At 49.7% G+C, this 23,549-nt stretch overlaps 8 protein-coding genes across 8 annotated transcripts; 4 read left to right on the forward strand and 4 right to left on the reverse strand.

Annotated features, from left to right (window-relative positions):
• Positions 1–123: 123 nt before the first annotated feature.
• Positions 124–2,760, forward strand: N7489_000342 (uncharacterized protein; the record flags this gene model as incomplete). The annotated part of the gene is made up of 3 exons (XM_056706097.1): positions 124–422; positions 480–2,135; positions 2,193–2,760. 3 exons carry the CDS (start codon positions 124–126, stop codon positions 2,758–2,760), a joined length of 2,523 nt encoding a protein of 840 aa, XP_056570399.1.
• A 485-nt stretch (positions 2,761–3,245) lies between these two features.
• On the reverse strand, positions 3,246–4,912 carry N7489_000343 (uncharacterized protein; the record flags this gene model as incomplete). Its single annotated transcript, XM_056706098.1, has 5 exons — positions 3,246–3,460; positions 3,520–3,760; positions 3,819–4,177; positions 4,535–4,590; positions 4,650–4,912. 5 exons carry the CDS (start codon positions 4,910–4,912, stop codon positions 3,246–3,248), a joined length of 1,134 nt encoding a protein of 377 aa, XP_056570400.1.
• Positions 4,913–7,073: 2,161 nt separating this feature from the next.
• Positions 7,074–8,443, forward strand: N7489_000344 (uncharacterized protein; the record flags this gene model as incomplete). Its single annotated transcript, XM_056706099.1, has 2 exons — positions 7,074–7,563; positions 7,617–8,443. 2 exons carry the CDS (start codon positions 7,074–7,076, stop codon positions 8,441–8,443), a joined length of 1,317 nt encoding a protein of 438 aa, XP_056570401.1.
• Positions 8,444–8,969: 526 nt separating this feature from the next.
• Positions 8,970–10,468, reverse strand: N7489_000345 (NAD(P)/FAD-dependent oxidoreductase; the record flags this gene model as incomplete). Its single annotated transcript, XM_056706100.1, has 3 exons — positions 8,970–9,118; positions 9,174–10,133; positions 10,186–10,468. 3 exons carry the CDS (start codon positions 10,466–10,468, stop codon positions 8,970–8,972), a joined length of 1,392 nt encoding a protein of 463 aa, XP_056570402.1.
• Positions 10,469–10,991: 523 nt separating this feature from the next.
• N7489_000346 (uncharacterized protein) lies at positions 10,992–12,683 on the forward strand (the record flags this gene model as incomplete). Its single annotated transcript, XM_056706101.1, has 4 exons — positions 10,992–11,112; positions 11,168–11,258; positions 11,313–11,536; positions 11,587–12,683. The coding sequence occupies 4 exons, from the start codon at positions 10,992–10,994 to the stop codon at positions 12,681–12,683; spliced, it is 1,533 nt and encodes a 510-aa protein (XP_056570403.1).
• Positions 12,684–13,397: 714 nt separating this feature from the next.
• N7489_000347 (uncharacterized protein) lies at positions 13,398–13,963 on the forward strand (the record flags this gene model as incomplete). Its single annotated transcript, XM_056706102.1, has 2 exons — positions 13,398–13,726; positions 13,804–13,963. The coding sequence occupies 2 exons, from the start codon at positions 13,398–13,400 to the stop codon at positions 13,961–13,963; spliced, it is 489 nt and encodes a 162-aa protein (XP_056570404.1).
• A 42-nt stretch (positions 13,964–14,005) lies between these two features.
• On the reverse strand, positions 14,006–19,511 carry N7489_000348 (uncharacterized protein; the record flags this gene model as incomplete). Its single annotated transcript, XM_056706103.1, has 3 exons — positions 14,006–14,439; positions 14,544–16,112; positions 16,175–19,511. The coding sequence occupies 3 exons, from the start codon at positions 19,509–19,511 to the stop codon at positions 14,006–14,008; spliced, it is 5,340 nt and encodes a 1,779-aa protein (XP_056570405.1).
• Positions 19,512–20,322: 811 nt separating this feature from the next.
• N7489_000349 (uncharacterized protein) lies at positions 20,323–23,173 on the reverse strand (the record flags this gene model as incomplete). The annotated part of the gene is made up of 2 exons (XM_056706104.1): positions 20,323–22,950; positions 23,009–23,173. 2 exons carry the CDS (start codon positions 23,171–23,173, stop codon positions 20,323–20,325), a joined length of 2,793 nt encoding a protein of 930 aa, XP_056570406.1.
• Positions 23,174–23,549: the final 376 nt, after the last annotated feature.

Below are 23,549 nucleotides of genomic sequence, written 5' to 3' on the forward strand. Positions count from 1 at the left end.
TATTTTTCAAATGGCGCTTGTATTGGAAAATGGACGCTAAGAGGATTTAGCTCCAGATGTCGTTCTGCAGGGATTTATTTGCTTTCCTGATAGGGGTTCACTTGGATTTCGACAAAAGAAAGAATGGGGGCACTTATAACCCGGTTTGGGGGTAAAGCTATCTCTCCATCCTTTTGGTTCGATCATTGTTGGCCAATCTCGCGCAAGTATTGGTTCTCTCTGTTGTTCATCGCTGTGATCTGCGCCAAGATTCTTCACATCTACTCCCATCTGAACTCATTACCTCTCGGACAATTGATCATCTGGGGCCCAACATTCTTTTTACAAGATGTAGTGTGTATCTTACTCACTCACAGCCTGTGTGCTGATCACCAGCGCCGCTGGGCACGTGTCATAGCAGCCTTTTTGGCTGTTCCAGCGAGGTATGAGCATGGATTTGGGGCCCACGTGAGACATCACTAAGTGAAATTCTTGTATAGTTTGACAATCTCCGGTCTGTCAGCCGCCAATATCTCTTTCTACGTCGCAACCGGAGCCGAGATCCACTGGAAACAAGCGCACAACTTCCACGGCGACACGGCTGCTGTCAAAACGCTGCTCACCGGCTTAACGGGTTTAATCATCGTCGAGATCGTCTTTCTTGCTGCGTCCTGGTTTTCAACCCCGCATATATATAATTGGACCAAAGGAATTGTGTCAATCTTTAGGAGTATCCTGCCGTCCTCCTGTCGCAGGAAACGAAAGTCTCCAATCTTGAAGAGCTATGAGCGAGTCGCACCCGAGGACTGGGATGAGAACCGAAATGGGTTGGACTTGGACCCACAGACAATGGAAGCGGCTCCAAAAAATATAGCAAAGGAATCTCGGCGGTCTTGTTGGACGCGAGCCTTTGTTTTCACATTCACTAGCCTTGTGGTTATTTTGTGTTGCATTCGTCCTTCAAATGCTGCCTATAGCTTTTTATCTGAGACTGCCATCATCACGCCATTCGCCAAGGACCGGTCTCGCACTTCATCACCATTTGATCTACTCGGGTTGACAGGTGATTACAGTTGGCTGGGCAATCATACAGCCCTCGCAGCGCCGCCCAAATTTGACTGGCTGCCACGCGATAAACTGGCTGGGTTCAGTGACTGGTATGAAAATGCCAATCACACTGCGCGCGTGCATTACAATCCAGCACATGATCCACTTCACATCTCCAACCTTGAAAATGAAGCCCTCGAGTCACTCCGCGAGCCGCTTCAGAGCGGCAGTGTCAATATCAAGCACGTGTTACTTCTCAAGCTAGAAAGCACTCGTGCAGATGTTTTCCCACTTCGGAAGGAATCTTATTTTGGGGACGTAATTCGCGAAACGTTCAAGAATGGCCACCTCCCTGTTGAGGTTGAAGAAAGACTGGCCAATCTAACACCCACCGCAGAGAGACTCACGGCCACTTCTTCCGGGTTCAATGGAAACACTAACGTAGCTAATCCCTATGGGGGATTCCATGCTACCAACGCTTATACAGGCGGTACCTTTACCCTGAAGAGTATCGTGGCGACTGTGTGCGGTATCGCTCCCTTGGTCGTAGACTTCAATCGCGAATACCTGCACCACATCTACCAACCGTGCATGCCGCATATTCTGGAGGCACTCAACTCTCAGGCCAGGACCAAGACGGAGGACTATACCTCTTGGCCATGGCGATCCACATGGATGCAGTCCGTTACTGATGAATACGACAACCAAGACCATCTCACGCCTGCGTTGGGCTTTAAACACAAAGTAACCGACATCAACATTGCCGAGGATCGTGCGAAGCAGGGTGGCCCTCAACCACACAAGTTCAATTTCTGGGGATACCCTGAAACAGAGCTTGCGGATTATTACCGCAACGCAATCAACTCAGCAGAGAAGCGGAAGGAACGACTGTTCATCTCGCACCTGACTGGCATTACCCACCAACCCTGGGATACACCAAATCACAAGTACGAGGAAATGATCAGTCACGGCTGGGTAGGAAGGACCAATAAAGTAAATCACTACCTGAATACACTTGGCGTCGCAGACAAATGGCTCGCCGAGTTGTTGAACATCCTAGAGGAAACGGGTGTTGCGAACGAGACATTGGTCGTGATGGTGGGGGACCAGTAAGTGCCAGACCCCAACATTTTCCTTCTCCTATCAACACAATCTAACCACAACAGTGGCGTTTCACTCCCTGAGAATAGCGGCGTCACCCCATATCTGAACCCCCACGCCTCCAGCTTCCACGTCCCTCTAGTCTTTGCCCATCCCCAACTCCCACCCATCGAGATAAACTCTCGAGTCGCCTCCATACAAATCCTCCCGACAATCCTTGATATTCTCTCCGAATCTGGATCCCTCGACAAACAATCCAAATCTGCGATCAAAGATCTTCTACCTCTGTACGAAGGCCAATCAATGATCCGACCCACATTCGCAGAAAAAGATGGAAAGCAAGACTGGCAGTTCTCAGTCATGAACACCGGAGGAACGTGGCTTGCCCTACGATCCGCCGCAAAGCCTTATCGTCTCATCATCCCCGTCATCCCTGACCTAGAATGGCGGTTCTCGAATGTAGAAACCGACCCCCATGAACTTGAAGCACTGCAGGACTTCGATCTTGAGAATTTGATGAATATGGTCTTGTCTGAATACGGAGAAGATGCTGTACAGTGGGTTAAGGACGCAGCTCACGTAGCGAAGTGGTGGGTTAAGGAGAATTGGCACCGCTATGAATATGTGCCGTGATTCCTTCAGCCTTGACTCTGTGATGCAATTGTGCTTGGGCTGTGAGCGTGCGCTCGCTTGAAAGGTCTACTGAGGAAGAGGTCATTGCTTGTCTCGGCGCCACGGACACGGTACTCAGAGTGACCTGCTTGGGCCGGTATAATGGCCTACATATCTTATCAAGGCTCTTCTCTTAGGTGGTCTCGTACCATTTCAGGCTAGGACGGCGACATTCCCTTTGGGGTTCCTCTTGAGGATCATTCTCCAATCGCTGCTAATAAGTACATAATACTGGACGTCATATCCGGCCTACGTTCGCAGATATTTGGCATTTACCAGCGAGCATGTACCATAAGTTCAACAGCGATTTCCAACTCGTGACCATTTGCGCAAAGATCCTTCAATGCTCTTTTAATGCATAGTGGAGATAGTATACATAGTGGAGAGCTTCTCACTGTAGACAAACTACAAACAGCATAGTGTACATGGATCGAACAGGTCATGTTCTAAGAGCGCCCCTCCAAGAGGTCCATAGTAATATGTCCACCGAAATTGAGGAACGGATGCGCCGTCAGCTCACGAGCAGATTTCCTCTCTGATGGAACCCACGTGAGCATATCCCTAGCAAATGACAAGAAAAGCTCCCTTTCCGAGTCATCAAGAGAAGGGATCGTATCCTCCAGTTTTCGACTTGGTATGAGCTCCTCGTGAAGGAATTTCCCTTCAGCCAACAATCAGCCAAAATAACGCACATGTCGGAACTTAGAATCGAAGACTCACCTTCTTTATCAAAGTACGGACCACCAAAAACCTCCCGGGCGTTTTTGCACGGCTTCCCTGCCCCAATGGTAATTGGAGAAGGATAACCCACCTGCGACATATACTCTGCTCGCTCAATTACCTCCTTAGGTGGTGGGCCAAGCAGAGCGATCATTTCTGCCAGATGGAATTTCGGATCATATCGACCGTTAGCATCTTGCACCTGCGTAAACAGCTCTGTGCCTTCGATGATGTTCCAAACCTTGAAAAACAACGTGTTAGTCTTGGCAGCATGGATAGGCACATGATATTCGGCTTACAAGGACACCGAAGTTCCATATGTCTGCGCTGAAATCCCACCCATATCCGAGGACAACTTCTGGTGCCCGGTAGTAGTCTGGCTGTATAGGACACGTAACGACGGTTTGGCGCTGTGACTTCGTTTCTGGGTCGACGTTGTCGAACTTCCATGCCGAGCCGAAATCGGTTATCTTGGGGAGGACGTTTGCGATGTCCTCAACGTCCATTGGTCCAAAACCGTCGTAGCTTCGGTAGGTGGTGCGGTTTGTTACTGGATCGGTATGGTAATGCATGGGAAACTTGGTGACTTGTTCATGAATGAACTTTGGAATAGCTTTCTCATTTTCGAAAGTCATTAGGATATTTGCGAGCTTCAGATCTATAGCAACTTTTCTGGTTAGCAAATCCTTTTCTTTCACAGCCATACTAGAAGTCAACGGGTATTACTTGCCAGTATGAACGAGTCTGCACTCAGCGTGCAAATACTGCAACCCGAGAAGAAGCAATCCAATATACGCCTTGGCAACAGGAAGAGGCATTCTTCCGTTCTCGAAACGTTGCTGAAACACTGTCATTGGCTCCCGCATTGCCTCGTATACAAGGCAAGTGTTCTTCCTGCCTGGAATCTCGAGCTCAAAACTTTCCTGACAGGTCCGTACAGACCCATAACCCTGATGTGAAGGATTCTTTTGTGCAACGGTTTCCTCGATACTGAGAAGATCATTCCCAGATTTACCATAACAGCTATTCAAAAATTTCACAGCAACTGTTCGCTCGGGCTGCCATTGGTACCTAGCGACTCAGCAGCTACAATCAACATTGAACAGTATTGGCGCGGAAATGAAACATACCTTGTGAGATCTCGCGCTAGCCATACGGTTGAACTCGTTCCCCAGCCGATCTTCGCTAGCAACTGGTAATTATCGCCAAGTGTCTCGCCCGGTCTTGCAGGGTAGAAGTCTTGGAGGCCATCGTTCAGGAATCTCTCTTCATCGACGACCTCGTGGCTGGGTATGGCGAAGGTAGGATTTGTAGGAGGGAGGTGGAGCGGTTTCGTGCGGAGGGAAGAAAATGTGCGTTTTGCCACGCGGCTTGTAAATTGTAAGCCAATCATGGGTGCATGTGGATTGCGTTCGACGTCGAACGTTGGCTTTGAAGAGTTAACTGTACGAAGCTTCGATGGGAATAGCTTCATCTTCTTACCTGTCTTTTCAAAGGATATGACCACAGCTTGGATCGTGTGTGTTTCGCGACTTTTTGGGACTTCTTTTTGTATCTCCTTTCGGTATCTTGTTTGGCGTCTTCCGATTGTGAGCCTTCCAAGGACACTAAGGATACCAAGGATACCACGGTAGCTTGGATGTGGATATGATTGCCTTTTCGGGACGGTCCGATGCCCCACTCTGTGGGTCGGAAGGAGCTTCCAATGGATGGGATACCTTCTCCAACTTCCAAGGTTGTTTCTCGGTGAAGAACTAGACTTCTTTCTTGGAACGTGGGACGAAAAAGGGAGGGGTTTGAGTCTGGAAATAGGAGGCTGCGTTACCTCCATTACTAAGCTTTGTTTTGATTCATACCTACCCTGGTCTCCCGCCTCGACCGCCCCGCCCACCTACGGAGCATATATAACCCTAGTACTGACAAGCTACAGCGTGTTTTTGCAGTGGATATTGTATTAACCACCACCTCTCCTCGTGGCGCAAACATCGTGTTTTAACCCCGCTGACAGACAATGCACCCCTTTTGCGCAAACTATCACCCCCAACTATCCCATTTCCAATCCCTCCATTTCTAAGTAGTCTTCTTCGACAGCTTTTTCATATGTCTTTCAGTGTCCTTTTTTAGCAGTTTCCTTGGGTATATCCCTTTGACTATTGTCCTCTCCATACTACACCACAAGCCTACACACTAACTATACCAAGAGTTTGAGAACAGGGAGAACAGGCATAACTACTACTAAGCTTTCCGGAACCCTCCTTGAAGCTATAAACAGCTCGGTACGAGTTCCTCCGAGCATCCCTCTCGCTAAGTTCGTCACAAAATGCAATCGCACTTTCTATGCAAAAATGTTTTGCTGCAGTTCACCTGAAAGTGGGATGATCTCGTTCTCCGCCAATAGCAAAGAAAGAAGATAATTGGAATTGATGAACTATAATGAAGATCATATTGTACGTGTACACCACCTCAGCTATGACATAAATAGCTGCATATATACCTACTTGACAAAGGAAGATCTGTCGTCTTCCCCGCAATCCAAACTCTTCAAGTACCCACCTGGGCACTTGGAGACGAGAACCCCTCTTGCAGATCCATCTTTGACACATCTGCATCAATCGCCTTGTATGTATATGGCTGCACTTTGTACGTAAACCCATGGCTTGGCATCTCCACATACGGGACATTTCGCCTAGGTGACGGTACCTACAACAATCTTCGTATGTTGTAGATCCTCGCGTGCCCCTAGCAAAAAAGATCCAACAACCTCGTGCTATTCGCCGCGATTGTTATGCTCCGTTGCATTGCTGAAATGCCGAATTGGTGATCTTGAATCCGAAAATTGACATATATCTTCAACAAGTACTGAGTATACAAATCAATTCCATGCTCCTGACGAAGTTAATCCCTAGCATGCAGTTGGAGTCATTGCCGATCTGCATCTGGTGTACCCCACCACTGGGTTCGTCCCGTCCCATTACTCCCGGGGGGAGGAACTGATCACTAAGCTGATCGACACTCACCACGAACTACAATGCTCTGCAGAGCCCGTGGGGCTAGCTATCTTAGACCAATAAGGTTTTTCGTACGTGAGACTGATGGTGTCTGTGTTGTGCAGATTACGAGAAAGAAAGAGGAGATCAACAGTCTGAATGAACATGGTGCTGATGATGATCTCTATATGCTGTCATGCCTATTTGAATAGCTTCACTGGGTAAAAGAGACGAAGGCACAAAGCCTAGGAAGATCTAGCAAGAAGTAAAGGTCTGCCATGAACTGCATGAAAACACAGCTGGCATGAATGCGTCAGAATCTTCAGGGCCCCGCTTACTCCAGTGAGGGCAACTGATGTACTCCACAAGTATGGGGCAGATCGTCTTCTCCTTCAAACTTAGATACTGACTTAGAGGAAGGTGACGCGGTACCGGGGCTTGAGCCATGTGTGCAAAGAGGGGTTGGCACAGGGAGAACAAGATATAAAGAGCCCGTGAAGACCATTCCATTGCTCTCTATCATCACAAACCCTCAATCACTCTCAATTTCTATATACCAAAACGACTATGAAAGGCTCTTCTCTCGGCATTCTCGCCATCCTTCTTCAGGCTTATGCTGTATATGGCAGGAAAGTCGAGCCAGACGAAGTCGGCGCACCTGGGAAAGAGCCCTATGTCGAGGGACACAGTATCCGGTGGGGAACTGGCCGTTATCGCGGGAGCTATCACTGCGAAGAAAACGAGACACCCTTTATCACTCCGGACAAAAAGCACGCCACTTGTTGTCTGGAGGGAGAAAGCCTTAAAGGGTCTGCGGACACTGAATGGCACTGCTGCGCGGAGGGCCATGACGTGACCGGCTCTACGGATGTTGGATATGAGTGCTGTGTGAAAGGCTCCGTCTACGACGGCTATATGTGCAAGAGAGCAGAGAAGTGTCCCAATGGCCAAGAGATGGTCGATGGAAAGTGCCAGTGCCCTAAGGGCCAGACCATGGCCGACGACGGCACCTGCAAGCCCGTCAAAGCTGGCAAGTGTGACTCTGGTTTGAAGACAGGTACATCATACTATGCACTTTTACGCTGGAGCAAAGCAACTAATCTCATACAGGAAAATGCTACTTCCTCACTGGAAGGCCGGAGAACTATTTGACTTTCAACGGTGGCCAGTACTCTGAAACCAAGCTGAGCAAGTATATCCGGCCTGCAAAATTCCAACTTTGCAGGGATGAAAAATGCACGCCAGGCCTGCCGGTCAATCCAAGCGATGAAGTCAAGATCAAGGACCTTCATGGCAGTCTGCCTTACGCAACCGATGCCAACCAATGGGTGGACAATAAACAGAATGGTGCCCACATCGGCAAGACTCCCGACTATGAAAAAGCTGGGAACTTCTCGTTCACCAAGTGGCCCTGTGGTAAATATTGCCTTACAGGGTTTAACCAGGGACTTTCGCAAGCTTGTCCAGACGTCAGCCCGGGTATCTCCTTTGACAACAAGGCCACCGACTCCTGCATTGAATTTGAACTCCTTGAGGTTCCATGTGATATCCGGGCCGACAAGAACAATTGCATCTGGAAGAATAGCAAGAACCAATGCTGTGGCAAGATCGACTGTCCTGCCGAGGAAGAAACCGAGGAAGGTACGAAGCCCTATTGCCCGACACAAGATGGCACGACTCGCGTCTTCAATGGGATTGAATTTGACGTTATTTGTGGAAAGGCATATAGCACAAAAACGGACATGATCACGGTTCGAAAGGATGTGACCGACCCAGAGACATGCTACAAAGAATGTGCTGCGAATCCGAAGTGTCAAGGTGCCAATTGGAGATTCAGCAAGAACTACTGCTCTCACCATCCTTATTACGAAGATCAACCGAAGACTCAAAATGCTGGAGAGGACTGGGTCACCTTCCGTCCAACGGAAAAGCGCTAGTTTACTTCGAATCAGCTCTTCTAGGTTTACCCTGAGCTGTCAGATAAATATTATTGCAGATTCTTGTTTCTGCCACTGTTCTCCTTGCTTCTAAAGAGTCCCTCGGTTCACGCCAACTACCTTCTAGTTCTGTCATTGCCCTTCTGAGCCTGTTGAAGTGATCGCCGAGTCTGTCTAACGATCAGGAGAGACTATGTTAGCAAAAAGACCTCAAAAAGACTAGTACAAAGAGTGCTGGAAAGAGTGCTGGCAAGAGTGGTTTGCGAAGTTTACAGAATCAGAACCTTGCTCTACGTAAGGTAGATGTTTAACGAGGAACATAAGAGATCCTGTCCTAGAGGATCTTTTCTCTTTACTCTTTTACCCCCTATACTTAGTATGCTGAATTAAATGCGCTCTTTATAATGAAGATTACATAGCGACCAGATTGATCAACCATATGAGAGTTATTGAGCCTCTACCATTAAACATTACAGAAAATGCATAGAATGTATTTCAATCGTATCAACCGGGGTATAAAACCCCCCTACCAAATAGAAGGCAAATCTCCATTTGAAAGCCGGGAGAGCCTTTCGTCGCTAAACTGGAAACATTCTGGCAGCCCCGTTTCGTCCCAGGTCTTCCCAAGCACAAGTTGAGCGACAGCCGGAGCGCACGTAAATATCCGGGCCATACCTGTCTCCAGTTAGCGTGTCCTTCCAGGATATAATCTCGCAAAAGAAAAACTCACCATGGCCATTAAATCCGGCACAGATATATTGCCCAGGAAGGGAATCAATTGCCCCGACGAACGGAACAGAGTCCGTAGTCATGGCAATTATCCCAGTCCAAGCATGATCCAGACCCTCACCATGCATAGCAGCCTGGGGCGAATAAGCAGGAAATATCTCACCAAAAGTCTGCAGAGCATCCTGAACAATCTCTTCGTTGTACCGGGAATCGTCAGTGCCGAATCGAGTAGCATTTGTCTCAGGGCTCAAGTTTGGGTTTGACCGCGATACACCTAACACCAATGTACCATCTCCCTTACGCTGGACCAGGGAGTAAAAATGGAGGAGGCTAAAGCGGAGTGAGAAAGTTTTCTGCAAGGCGTTCTTCCCTGAGAAAGCTGGAACAGGCACAAGAGAGTGAGCCTGTGCACGGTTTGGCCGAATATAAGCCTCCAACTGCGGCAGTAACAGGGCAGCATGGGCATTCGTGCAATGAATAAGCTTCTCCGCTTCGATCATCCCCCGGGGCGTGTGCACCTTCCATGTTTCGGAGGTCACGCCACTTCGTTCAATTTCAGTGGCAGGACAAAACGTGAAGAGCCTCGCACCCTTAGATATCACTGCCTGAAGAAGAAACTGTGCAAGCTTTGCCGGGTGGCTTGATCCTGCCGGCCACTCATATGCTGCTACAGCCCCCGGGACTCTCGTCTTCTGCGTGGCCTGTTCTCCTTCGTGAAATATGATGTGCGAAGTATCGCCGCCTGCTTTCTTAAACGCTTCCAGGCTCTCTGCCTCGTAGGCCGCGAATTCCGGGGTCATGCAAACATCAAATGTCGTTGTCAAGTTGAAGTCGCATTCTACATTATGTTCCTTGACAAATGCGTCGACTCTTTCTAGGACCAGTCGCTCGTCCTGGATGATCTTCAATGCTTGTTGCTCTCCATGCACTTTGGCATATGCACTGAAACCCCTGAAAGCATCTATGTTGCAAATCAGAAATGCTCACCATATTCATATGGAAGTCTGACAGACCTGGTCGCACATGTCCGGCATTTCGCGAGCTTGCGCCACTTGCTGCCTCCCGTGCCTCGAGAACCACGATATCCTCGGGTTTGGCGCCTCCTTCGATCAACTTGAAGGCCGTTAAACCGCCAGAAATACCGGATCCTATAATGACATATTTTGAGTGGGATGGAACGGTTGTATCGATGTTTGCATGCAAATTGGGATATGCCCGAGTTGTTCGTTGCCAGTAACTCAAGCCAGGATTGGGATTTGGCAGGCTTCTGCTTGTCTCAATATTTGAAGCCGACATTTCAGAGGATATGCAATTAGTCAAGGATTCCACAAATATTCAAGAAATATATACAACGTATATAAGTCGGGGAGAGAGAGTGTCTCATATTCTCCGTTGTCGCATGCGGGGAACCCTGGGATTCTCCTATCGTGGACTTCCCCCTCAAATCCTTAAAAGGATTTTTCCCTTCAAACTCTTCGAACTGATAGGATTCTCCCTCTCTCTAGATCCACTCATTAAGCCGACCTTGGCAGTGGAGTTGGAATTGACTAAACGCCAAAATGCCTCTCTATATCGACCTCGGCATTCCTCCGATGTTACAAGGACAACCATTGGTGCTTTAAAGGCTTATCACGCGTGCACCTTGCAGAAACGTCCTAGTCCCTCGAAGCCAAAGACAAGCTAAAAGACTACCCCAGACGCATTACTTTATCTGTGAGGGGTCACAGGGGCGCCTTATCATCGGGCCCTGCTTGGGTATATGAATGGCTAAAGTCCCCAGAATGCTGGCTTTTTTCTCTCTCCCCACACCACTATAATAATGGTGTCCTTCAAACCCTTTCGTCGCAATGCGTCGAATGTCGATGTCCGATCTCCGGAGGAGAAGGCCCTGGTCCGACGCCTTGACATCTTCCTGATGACTTTCGGCTGTATTTCACAGGGTGCGTTGGGCTACCCCTCTAACAGCTTGGGATCGGCCAAACTGACTTCTGTCAGTTATCAAATATCTCGATCAACAAAATATCAACAATGCCTACGTATCTGGCATGAAGGAGGATTTACACTTGTTCGGAAATGAGCTTAATCTGTGAGTTGTCCGAGAAATTTACATACAAACTTCATGATAGTTAATACAGTCTAGATTCACAACCTATTTTAACGCCGCCTACTGCGTAATGCTAATTCCCTCCCAAATCATCCTCACCTACGTACGTCCAAGTTATTGGCTCCCAGGCTTGGAGATCGCATGGGGTGTTCTGACCGGGTTAATCGCGATGACAACGAACGCGAAACAAGTCTACGCCCTCCGTGTGTTCCTCGGTCTATGCGAAAGTAGCGCATGGCCAGGAATGATGACATTATTCAGTATGTCATTTAAATTTCCTTCCCTTGGCTCGAATTAACCAAGCCCCCAGTGTACTGGTATACCCCAACCGAACTCGCCAAGCGAATGGGATTCTACCACTCCTGCCAAGCAGTCGGCCAAATGCTCTCGGGCGCCATGCAAGCCGCAATAACCGACACTCTCGATGGACGCAACGGGCTAGCAGGATGGCGCTGGCTATTCGTGATCAACGCGATCATCACGGTAATCTGGGGATTCGCAGGATTTATCATGCTCCCCGATCTACCGAACCGACCTAACCCGCGCGCATTCTGGTTCAAGAAAGTCCACGGCGAGCTGTCGCTAGAACGGCTCGCGCGCAACGGCCGCGCCGAGCCAAAGAAGATGACCTGGGCAGGCGTGAAACGTACGTTCTCCGGGTGGGTTGTTTACTTCATTGCGATCCTCTATATCGCAACGGTCCTTGGCACATACGGATATGTTTATTTCGGACTGTTTTTAAAATCGCTGAAGAACCCAGACGGGAGCGCGAGATGGACTGTCTCGCAGGTCAACGCTATCCCCATTGGAGGGTCTGCGATTAATGTCGTGTTCGTGTGGATCTGGGCTCTGTTATCGGATTACTTTGAAACCCGTTGGACGCTCATCGTTCTTCAGGCAGTTATTGGAATCGTCCCGTGTATCATCATGAGTGTTTGGACTACACATCCGTTGTCGGTGGATTTATCTGCTGCTTATGCGTCATACTTCATCTCGTATATTTGTCTCGGCACGGCGCCGTTGATCTTCGCCTGGCTCTCTGATCTTATTCCGCAGGATCCCGAGGCTCGGTCGCTTGTTGTCGGCGTTGCGGTTGCTGGGTACTATGCCATCTCTTCGTGGTCACAGGTTCTCGTCTGGCCTGCGAGTCAAGCTCCATTTTATAAGTACGGGTGGCAGTCTGCATTGGCTCTGTTGGTTCTTGTGATTATTATGACGAGCATTTTGAGATTCGTGGATGTGCGGTACCTTCTTCCAAAGCGTGAGGAATTCCGCGCTGCATTGGAAGAAGATATCGTTGCGAGTAAAGGGGCTGGTTCGTCGGTGTCTGCAGATCAGATCGAGGGTCGGCGTCGGATAGATGGAAGCTCGAAGGTGTCTCCGACATCAAATGCACATGAAATTTAGCCACCGGGCTCTGAGCTTATGTCTATGTTGATTTGGTTGATTCCTTTAATGATGTTGCACTGTGCATTCCCCTTTCATTCGCTCTCGATACCCAGTGAAGCGTCCTTACAATATTAAATAAAATCTCGTTTACTCATGAAGCAAGCCCACTTGATATACATTGTTAGGAATCAAATTAGTCGGCCGTAGTCTTCCCTTTGGAATCCTCGACGAGAGGCAAATTTCACCCTCAAAGTCGAGAATCCAAGCAATCCCCGACTCGGACTCTGATGCTGGACCATTGTCCTCGCATTCAGCCCTCTCTGTAAAGCCAAATCTTAGAGGTTCTTCCTAGACTTGAGGAGATGTCGTGCTTGAAGTTAATCTGAAGTCTCGAGAGATGAATTACAACTGCACTGGCACCGCACGGTTAGTGGCCACGACTATACACTTTCTACCGCAAATCACTTACTCTAGTACTTAGCCCTAGTGGGGATTTGTATATAACGGCTCTCTCCTGTTGCCCGGTGTTGATGAAAACGGTGGCTTCACTACCGATGTTCTCGAAACGGGTGACATATGGTATTACCCAAAGGGCGTAGCGTATAATGTGCAAGGCCTGGACGATGAGAACGAGTAACTCCTCGCTTTTGATGACGGGATCTTTGAGAAGATTGGGTATGTCCCAGTCACATCTTTACAAGCTCAATATACTGACTTAGAAAAACTACCTTCATGGTCGACGACTGGATTGACCACACCCCCAGAGATATTCTCACTAAGAACTTTGGTGTTGACCATAAGGTCTTCAACTCGGTTCATTCTAACTTCCCTTACATTCTCAACGGCACTGTCAGCAAAGACCTTGACAAGGCTCCTGTGGGTACGCTGAGAGGTGATGATTCCTACGTCGACAACACCTACAAACACCCCTCGGAGCCTGTCCCTGGAAGATTACCGTCTAGGCTGAGGAATGACTCTACTTCCATCAGGGTCACGCTCGTGCCACTGTCTTTATTGGTGACTCCAAGGCTCGCACGTTTGACTCCCAAGCGGTGGACACCGTTGCTTTCCCCGGCAATAAAGGGCAAAGACATACAAGAACAACAAGACAAATAAAACCCGAATAGGCTAGAGACAGTAAAAGATGCCAAAATGCCAGAATTGATTCGATATCCAACTCCGGTAATGCGCTGATGCTGTGCAAACACGAAAAACCAAGCGTGGCCTACTCCAACTCAAGGAACAAAACTCCGTACACGCCGCCAACAATGCTCAAATCACACGCGCTCCTCGCGTGATTGAAAAAGAAATGGCAGAAAAGAATAAAAAAAGAATATAGCCTAATTTTTGATCGCCTTCCTCCGCAATACACCAAGATGTTCCAATCTGTCCCACGCTTTGTTCATATCAGAGCATTCGTTGCCCAGTGAGGGCCGGAGGTCTAGTCCGTCAAGGGTATGGAGAGAACCACTCGTGCCGGCGTAGAGCAGGAGTTCTAGCACCCTCCGGCGTAGACGTGTGGCTTGATCGAGGTGCCTTAAGTACTTCACATCCGCTTGCGGGTCGGCGTGCGGAAGTGTGTATGGGTCGTCTACTTCGATGTCTCTATCTGCCTTCGGCTCATCACCCATGGTGGCACGGTGAGAGACCTGGTCATCGTTTCCGAGCTCAGATAGAGCGTCGGAAAGATCCCGGTGGGTTCCTTGGTGCCGGACGACTGCTTGTTCTGGAGACTTCAATTTCATGCGATCGGCATTGCCACTCCCAGTCACTGCTGGGGGTAAAAGCCAATAGTCAAGGGGTTCCCACGGAGATCAAGCTTGCGTAAGGAACACGCAGTTCCTTTCCCGGTTTTTCCTAGTCGACTGAGGATCTGACAGACCCTTCTCATCCTTGAGAGACGGTTGCCGACAACCATCAGTCTTGCAAGACAGTTCATTCCAACTAGTGGCTCAACGTCATCAACCGAGTTGAAATTCAGGTTTAGGACCTTGAGGTTCGGGAAGCTCAAGGCAAAATCGCTTGGGAGACTTTTCAACGTGCACGCAGCTAGATCAAGAAGTTGAAGTCGTAGTAGCGGGGCAGAAGGGCAGACACTTTGGTGGGAAAGCTTGTTTGAGGATAAAAAGACCTTGCGAACATCCTTGACAAGTCCCAAATCGATATCCAGCCTGTGTTCAATGTCCTTTTCTTTGAATGGTGTCTGCTCTCGGAGAGACAGTACCTCGAGATTGTGACAATTCTCAAGGCCGGTAACAGTGGAAAGGTGGTTCTGATCGAGGTAAAGAAGGCTCACAGAAGGGAAAGCTCGTGCATCTAAAGCCTCCAGTTTGTTTTCGGAGAGCTTGAGAGCGCGGAGACTGATAAGGGAAGCGGAGGTGTCAAAACGACTGATCTGGTTGGCGCTGACATCGAAAGTGGCAAGTGACGGAAGCCATTCGACATTTCGAACAGATGTCAGACAGTTGTGGCTCAAGTCAAGATCACGAAGGCGCGTCAACTCGGACCCTTCAAAATCCACTGCAGTGATGGAGTTGTTTCTCAGCTTCAGGCTTAGCAAGCCATTCAGATCAAGAATCCCGTCTATGTTACGGATCTGATTATCATTGGCCTTCAATTCCCGGAGATGAATCAAGCTCGCGAAGCCATCCAATGTCTCGATATCGTTTCCTGAAACGTCCAAGTACTGCAAATTGACCATATGACCCCAGGGAGTCAGGTTAGAGAGGCAGTTCCTAGAAATCTTGAGGGTTCGCAGGGTTGGGGGAATGCCGCTCAGTTGACCAATGTCATTGTCGGAAACATCCAACTCCTCTAGTCGGGGGCAGAATTCGTTCAGCTTGTGTAGCGTAATCAATCCCTTCTGACGCAGGACAAGACGGCGCACGTGTTCCCAATAAGGCTCATATGGTTCCACGTCGGTAATATGCTTGATCAAATCTTCAGTTGCCAGTGCGAACGTTCCGTGCACCTGTCGCAAAGAGGAAGGGTGTGTACGTTGAGCCACGTAGCTCATTTCAAGGTTCAGAGGTTTATCGCCTTGGTTGACAGTGAAGTCCGCAAGTGGACTGAGGTGGAAGCTGTAGGTCGTGTCGGGCCCGGCGCTCCGGACAGGCATCAAAGAATGCTCTGCCTCGTTTTTCGCAGGTGTCTCTTGAACATGAAGTGAGTCATTCCTGCGGATGAGGCTCTGGTCATCGATTGTCTCCTCGTTCCTCTCCTCAATCCTCGAGATGGGACGTCGAATGAACGGTTGTCCACCGACTGAAGTTTGACGCCCCGTGGGAGGAACGGATGACCGTATTGAGCCATTTTCTTGGTCTGCTGGGCCTGCACCTTCGTCTGGCACAATCCCATGGTAGGTGTGGTTCGTGTCCGGGTCAGACTGGGCGTTATCAGGCTCGCCGCGAGAAGAGGGGCGTGAAACAAGGGGCGATGAGAGATTCACTGTCGCGACACGTGCTTGTTTCCCGAGAGATCGGGGGTCTTCGAAGACAACGGCTCCTCACGCTGAGCTTCAAGTTTCCGTTGCGCGGAGATTCTTCTTTCTGCGGCCTCGTCCGTGCCCCATGATGTAGCTCTTGTCCCAGTGTTAGGAACACTGGACGTGAAGCGAGTGAATCTTGATTGAACCGAGCTTGCGCCGAGAGACGGTTCCCCGTCTCTCGTGTGTGGTCGAACATCAGGTTTCTTGGGGGATGTGTTCGCAGCCAAAGAACCACGGGTCTTGAATTGCTCTCGATCAGCTGGAGCGTCGCTCTTTGCAGGAGAACTGAGACCATGGACTCGCATCATCTCCTGGAGCTCGTCTACACTAAGATCCGGAATATCCTTGAATGGATCATCAGTCTCCTCGGTGGGTTCTGAGATTGGCGCCTGTGGTTCTTCCACCTCATCCTTCACCCATTGATTCTTCGAACGGTCATATTTGAAGCCATTTACCTCATTCGGGATCAGGTGGGCTACAAGGTCAGAAGCCAGCATACCCTTGACTTGGGAGCTTTGTGAAGAGCCGGTGGGTAGGGAGTTGACACTGAAACCAGACATTTGTGTGTTGATAGTCATCAGATCCTGGGCGATGTTTTCCGCTGTGTCATCAGTCATGCCACTAGTCTTTCGTTTCCTCGGACCGTGAATTCGGATATTCTGTGAGTTTGATTCACCGAACTCGGTTTGGCCCTCGTCCTGGCTATGGCGAGCACGCAGGGACATTTCGCGGTCATCCGGATCATCTTGCTCCTGGTATTTCTTCAGGTGACTCAAAATCTGTGGATTCAACTCCTTCACCTCTCTCAACTTGCGAAGATCCGTTCCATCACGGCTCGGAGGGCGAGAAAAGGCTTCACGTGTGGATTCGTCGTCGTCGCTGAACTCGTCGCCTTCACTTTCCACGTCAGACTCATGTACGCTTGTCAATCCAGCCGCACCTCGTCCTTTCGATCTGATGAGATCCATGATTTTGGTGGCCTCGTTTAAATAATCCTGGGTGGTTATAGATCCCTTTCGCGAGGTATCACTAGCCCCAGTGATCTTAACTAGTGGGACGTCACCATCAATGGAAAAGGAATCCGAATAATCGTTATTGTCGAAATTGGATTCGGAGAAGTCTCTGTGCGGCGCAACATGGCTTTCCCCGTCTGTCCGTATTTGGCTTGGCGTGGGTGTTCGAGGTCGCTGCATCGATTGAGAAAGGCCCGGCGGAGCAAGATAGTCACTATTCTCGAGCTGAACGCCGTGTTGCATAAGACTCCGTTGCAACAGTGACATGCTGTCACCGTACTTCTGAGGCGAACCGCCGTTGGCATTGTGATAGGGCTCGGCGCTGCTATTTCTCATAATTGTTCGGCGCCGTTTCGGGGTGGGATCCATGCCGGGGGCCCGGGGTACTCGCTTCACATCAGGAGCCATATTTTCTTTATTATTCGGACGAGTCCCATGCCGCATATCATCAAAGAAATCCTGGCGCATCCATGCAGAGGGTTTCCTGGTGAATCCCGAACTTGCCGATCTGGTGTAATTATACAGCCCTTGCTGTGAGGCCCCACGGAAATATTTTTGTCGAGTTGACGATCGCTTGCGTGAAGACGGGCGGGACCCAAACCCTCTGGCCTCATCGTACATCAATTTGGGCTCGTAAGGGCTGGTGTCTGAGAAATCGAATTTGTCCAACTCGCCACCCCCAAACTGGCTGATCCGATGTACAGCATTCCGAGACCCAAGGCGTTCGTTGTTTCGCCTAGGGGAGATCTCCTGTAATGGTTCGTGTCTCGCATTCAGAAGGCTGCGGTTTTCGCCTTTTCTTCGCGCTTCTTCTGAGGGCGAAGGGGGTTCCTCTCCTTCTGACGTGTCGCTGAAATTGTCTTCAAACTGACTCATGCGCCGAAGAAGTCTGTTGTTAGTAAATGTGTCATGGTCACCAAACAGCTTCAATGGACTTCCTGATGACGGCATCTTGGCCTCATTCTCCGCTCCAGCGGTGGATGGCCGCACATGAGACGAAGAAGGACGCGGTAGACCAGGTGACGCAGTTTTGTGGGGGTTGAACAAGGGAGAACTTCGGATTTTAGAGTTGGCGAGGGTTGTGGGGGACAAACGGTGGGAAGGGAAGGGCGAAGGGGAAAATCGCCGAGGGAAGGAGCGGTTTCCTCGCCGACTGTTGAAGTCCACCGTCCCCATAGACAGATCCTGGGGTAGAGAATGACTGGTCGCGTCCAGTAAGCTGTCTTCTCGCGGAGACCCTTCCACGTGAGGTTCACTGTGGTTGTAGAAGAGGAGGCTATCGCTTGCGGGGGAGTCCGGGCGACTATCATTTTTAATAGACAGGCTTTCCAACTTGTTGGTGACCTGCTTCAGCGCAGACTTGATGACTTCTGAAGTCCCATTGCCATCGACGGTGTTGTTGCGGGTGAAGGTTATGGGAGTGATTCCCTCGTTGCGCAGATCCTCTAGCCCACTAGCTGTCCGTAGCTGCGAATTCCCCGCTTGGGAGAACCCTTCCTGGTCCCAATCCACGTCCAGGCCCCCATTATTCTCCCAAGGAGCGCGATTGTCGGTTCCCTCCGGCGATCGGTCGCCATTATCCCTTCCCTCCTCATCATCGACGCGTTCGGGGTCAGTAGCGCGACTGTTCTGCTCGTCTCTATCCTGTCGCGAAGGTGTGTCGGCGAAATCCCACAGATTGTCATCCTGCTTCGTAAACGGGGTGGAACCTTGCTGCGCCGTCGCAGCACCAGGTGTGGGCGGCTTGAACACGCTTTCGAGTCCCATCGGCGCGAACAGGTCACGTTGCTCGCCAGCGGCGATTTCCCCGCGCACTAGTCGCCGGCGCCATTCTGGTGTACCCTCTTTTGTGTCCTTGCCCTTGGGTTTGATCTGAACTGTACCATCGGATTCGGATTGTGTGGAGGCTTTAGAGACGTTTGACACTGATCGCAGAGGGGAGCGCATATCCATTGAGGGCTGTCTGCGAGCCGCACCCGGGGTGGGCTTGGGGCTGACCTTGGGACTTGGCTTGGAATTGATCTTTGGGTCGGCCTTGGGTGTAGTGAATTTCAAACTATTAGGGTGAGGCGATCGTGGTTTGCGTGTTTTGGGTGTTCGTGGGGTTTTCGGAGTCGGAGGTTCTCTTCTATGGAAATGACATGGTCGGGTAACCTTATCCTTTATGTTTCCCGGCGATTGTTGTTCCAAGGGACGCCGGGCGGGTAGAGGAATGCGACTAGGGGTGCCTTGCTGACTGGTTTTAGGCGACTCTGATCGAACAGGTAGAACGGGTATCGGGCTGCTGGGAGAAGCTGGAGATGGCCAGTCGTCAGACAGACTGTCAAGCCATGGTTGGTTGCTCATTTTCCTTTGTTATGATGCCGGTACGCGTTCCGGGTCAAAACAAAACAACTTCACATCAACATCAACATCAACATCAACATGAAAAGGCATAGAGCGGAGCTAATGAAAGAGAAGAAGAACGGGTAAGAGTGCGGAGATGCGGTGTCCAGTGTATCTCCACTTAAGGAAAGCTCCCCTTGTTTATTATCTTTTTGTTTACCTTTTCGTTCCCCGTCCAGATCAATATCCTATACTCTTTGTAGAATACTTAATATTATAAAATATTATATACATTTTGGGATCTATCAATTATACGTTTGACCCTAGTTCCCAGTATTGCCCTTTCTTTATTTTATTTTGGGGGAAAAGCTGCTAAATATCTCCAAACACCCCAGATGTCAAGCTACAACTATTGAATCCCTTTGAAGCCTAATATGTTGACTAGTCCCATTTAGTCCTGGTTTGTTCATTCAATATATGTCCTTCAATTGACCTGTTATCATGTCTTGCGTAGTGTTTAGCGATGTCTAAATGTTTTCGAACATTGATCGTAGATCGAAAATATTTTCAGCGTCCCTGGTCCCACTTATATATATATCTGCAAGGCTTGATCGTCACCAAAAAAAGCAAATCATATTGACCCAAAATCCCTTGGTTCGAATATCGATATATTTAGCACGCGCAAGGGCGAGATAGTTATTCGCACAGAAGATAAATAATTGAAATACTGTCTAGGAACCCAAATATGTATTGTTCGTGTCTAACTCCTAGGATATTGTCTCCCTCAATAATGAATGTTACAGTATAAAACATGAAATGCACATCAATGATCTTAAATAATCAGTCTCTCGAATGAGTACTTGCCAACCGCTTTGCGGCGTAAGTAACCAATCTCACGGCTGCTGCGGTTCTTGACCTCACCCGTCGACTTCTTGGTCTTGGTGCGGGACACGTCAGTAGAAGCAGCCTTGAGTGACAGCGGTAGCATCTTGCCACCAGCATCGCCATCGTAGCCATCCTCTCCCTCACCGGGACGAGTGAAGACCATCAAGTCGGCACCATTGAGTTTCTCGTAACGGACCAGGTGGGAAGGAGCCGCCTCGGCATCCATCTTGGCCAGGGCATCTTCGGAGGTAGTAGCTGGGGTGCTGACTTGGTCCGCAAAGCGGAGGTACTCGCACAAAACACCCTTGAGATAGGTTGCCTCTTCCACTCCTGCAAGGGCGGCGGAGACTTCGGACTTCATGTCCGCAATCAATTCCATTTCACGACTAGCAGCGGCAGTGACCGAGTCTGAGTCCTCAAAGTCAGCCACTGCGGGGATGGCCGAGATCCAACCGGACGGGCCCACGGCATCCACGGAGGCAGTGATGAGATCAACGATAACGTTGAGAGAAAGGGTGGGGGTAATTTGGTCAAGAGTAATAGGTGTTGGGGGGTTTTCAGTGAATCGAGAAGTGTAACCCCCGGTAGCAAGGGAAAGGCGGAGATGGTGAACCATGGAAATGAGTTCTGTTCGGGAAAGGTTGGAGCGGAGGGAATGAACGACCACTGATGCGGGCTGTGAGTGAATCTTTTGGAGCGAGGTGTTTAGACCAGCGAAGATATCCTTCAGTGTTGCCGTTTCGGCCCCCAGCTGTTTTGTAAGTTCTTGGGTAGGAGTGGCAATATCACCATTGGTGATCGCACGAGCTGTCTCCTCGAGCGTTCCAGAGTGGGAACGTGCCTGGTTCAAGAAGGTCTTGAGCGCGTAGGCCAACTCATCGGAGGAAATCAGAGTGGGACCCTCAAGCACTTGGTTGACATGCTTCAATGAGGGATCCGAATCGAGGAGGGCCTGAATGAACGATCCGGTGGGGAATGGCTGCAAAATACGTGGCTTGCATGCACGACGGAGCGCAATCTCAACATTGTCGAGTGACAGATGTCCCAAGCGAATCAGCCAGTCGCAGGTAGTCGGGGGCCACATAGCAACACGGAGTTGAGATGAAGGGGAGGCCGACACGGTGTCATCTGAGGCAGACTCCTCCACAGCGAATATTTTTGACAGCAAGAAAAGAGTTGCTTCTGAGTTAACATATTGCCCACGGACTGGGAGCGTTGTGGAGGCATCGGAGGTGCTGAAGTATGTCAGAACGGCATTATCGAACAAGTCAATATTCTTTGTCTTGGTTGCCTCCTCCACTGTTTTTGTGAGCTGAGTCCATTTCTCAACTTGCTCTGGTGAAGTAAGCCGAAGGGAGGCCATGTTGTCAGATCGGTGTTTCTTCGACGCGATATCCCACTGTGCACCAGATGAACCAATACCTCTGCCGATGGCGTCAATCAGCAGGCTATCTCTGGTCCGCTTCAGCGAAGAGCTGGGCGCACTAGCGAGAGAGCTTAAGTCAAAGGCAATAAGAGTGTTGCCCTTGGTTGCGACGGCAATCCCAAGTTTGGCGAAGTAGCTGATGAAGTTTGTGGGAGTCTCTGGGGTCGATCCAGTGCTTGACAAAAGATCACCGCCTGGAATGCTGCGCTGCACAGAATGGTATTGGGTATCATACACCGCCACAAGAGATTGTTGTGCTCCGATCACGGATTGGGGAGAAATGCGCATGACCGAGGAGAACTCCTCCTCATCAAGGACGAATTGCGACGTTACGCAGGGAGAGTACTGAGAGAGGTCAACGTTGATGAAACCCCTTTCAAAAGAAAGGTTCAACCCCGCCGAGCCAGAATGGAAGCTCCATTGCATAGCATTGCCATTGGTGGTTTCCAGGCCGTTCACGTCTGGGATGTGGAAAGTTTGTAGATGGCGTAGGCGCTGGCTTTCGTCCAAGCGTGACTCCGACTTCGCATGAGCGGGGACTGAGAACATTTGCACAATGATGTCCTTGAGGGGGACTCGATCGGTATTCTTCGGTTGAGATACCATAAGCAAGATAGATGGCTCGTTGGTCCCCGAAGTTGTCAGATCGCCCAGCGCCAGCAAAGCCAAATCCTGCCGTCTTTTGAACAAAGCCTTCTTCGCATCATCGAATTCGACCAAAAAGCTGGATTGGACATTGTGAGTAGAGCAAACCTTTGCAATCTCACTGTGTTGAATACTCCATCGTTGGGTCTTCAGATCCGAAGACAGTCTACGCACACGACCATCCTCGTGAACTGCCAGAATATCGAATGGGTCCGTCTCTCCTTCGGCATCGGTACTGGAGGGCACTATTCCCACAAAATTTGTCGGGCTGGTCGAGTCGGTCACCGTGGTAGCCGAAGAAGAAATGACCGGAGCACTTGAGCCGCTGCTACCGATCTCTTCCACAAAGCATTTGATCTGATGTTCTGGCTTAGTTACAGCCGTGTAAGTTTGCCTCCGAACTGTCGATTTCTTTGACAACTTCCTGCGAACTGAGCATGGGCGGCAAGAGAAAGTTGATTGCGGTGGGACGGCGTAAGAAGTAACGAGCTTAGGTGTTTGGACCTGGTGAAGATTAGTGTCAGATGCAAGCAAGAGAGCACCAGAGAAGTAAAAAACATACATTGTAAATGTTCACAGCCTCGCCATCCACGGCAACTGCGACTTCATAGCGCTTGCGTTTTTTCGCATCGGCGAGACTGAAGACATCCCCGATACGGGTCTTGCCGGTAGAAGCGTGAAGGGGGCGAGGCAATTGCGCCAGGACAGATGGGGGCTGCAAGTCCATGACAAACTGAATACCAAGAATCAAAAATGGCTTGAGTTCCTGTCCCTTCAAAGCGTGTGATCTTTTTGATGCGGACCCATCCAATTTGGAAATCTGAAAAATTTTCGGTATTACGTCGGGCCGGCTAATCCACCCCTAGGCCATATCAGGACTAGCGTTAGTTTGTGGAGCAATCAGCCTGACATAAGCCATTAACGCGCCTTTCGCGTCGGACGTGTTTGAAGCCATGGAGATTGACCTTGATTTGGTTCTTGCTTTATAAAATCGCTCCACAATTACCACCAATATCCCGTCATTTCAATGCTACATCTGAGCTACTGTTTGCTCCCTGACCTCTCCCCAGGGATCAACTGATTGTCTCATATGGGCATCGTAT

Source organism: Penicillium chrysogenum (genome assembly GCF_028827035.1).
Source record: "Penicillium chrysogenum strain IBT 35668 chromosome Unknown utg000001l_segment0_segment0, whole genome shotgun sequence".
NCBI lineage: Eukaryota > Fungi > Ascomycota > Eurotiomycetes > Eurotiales > Aspergillaceae > Penicillium > Penicillium chrysogenum.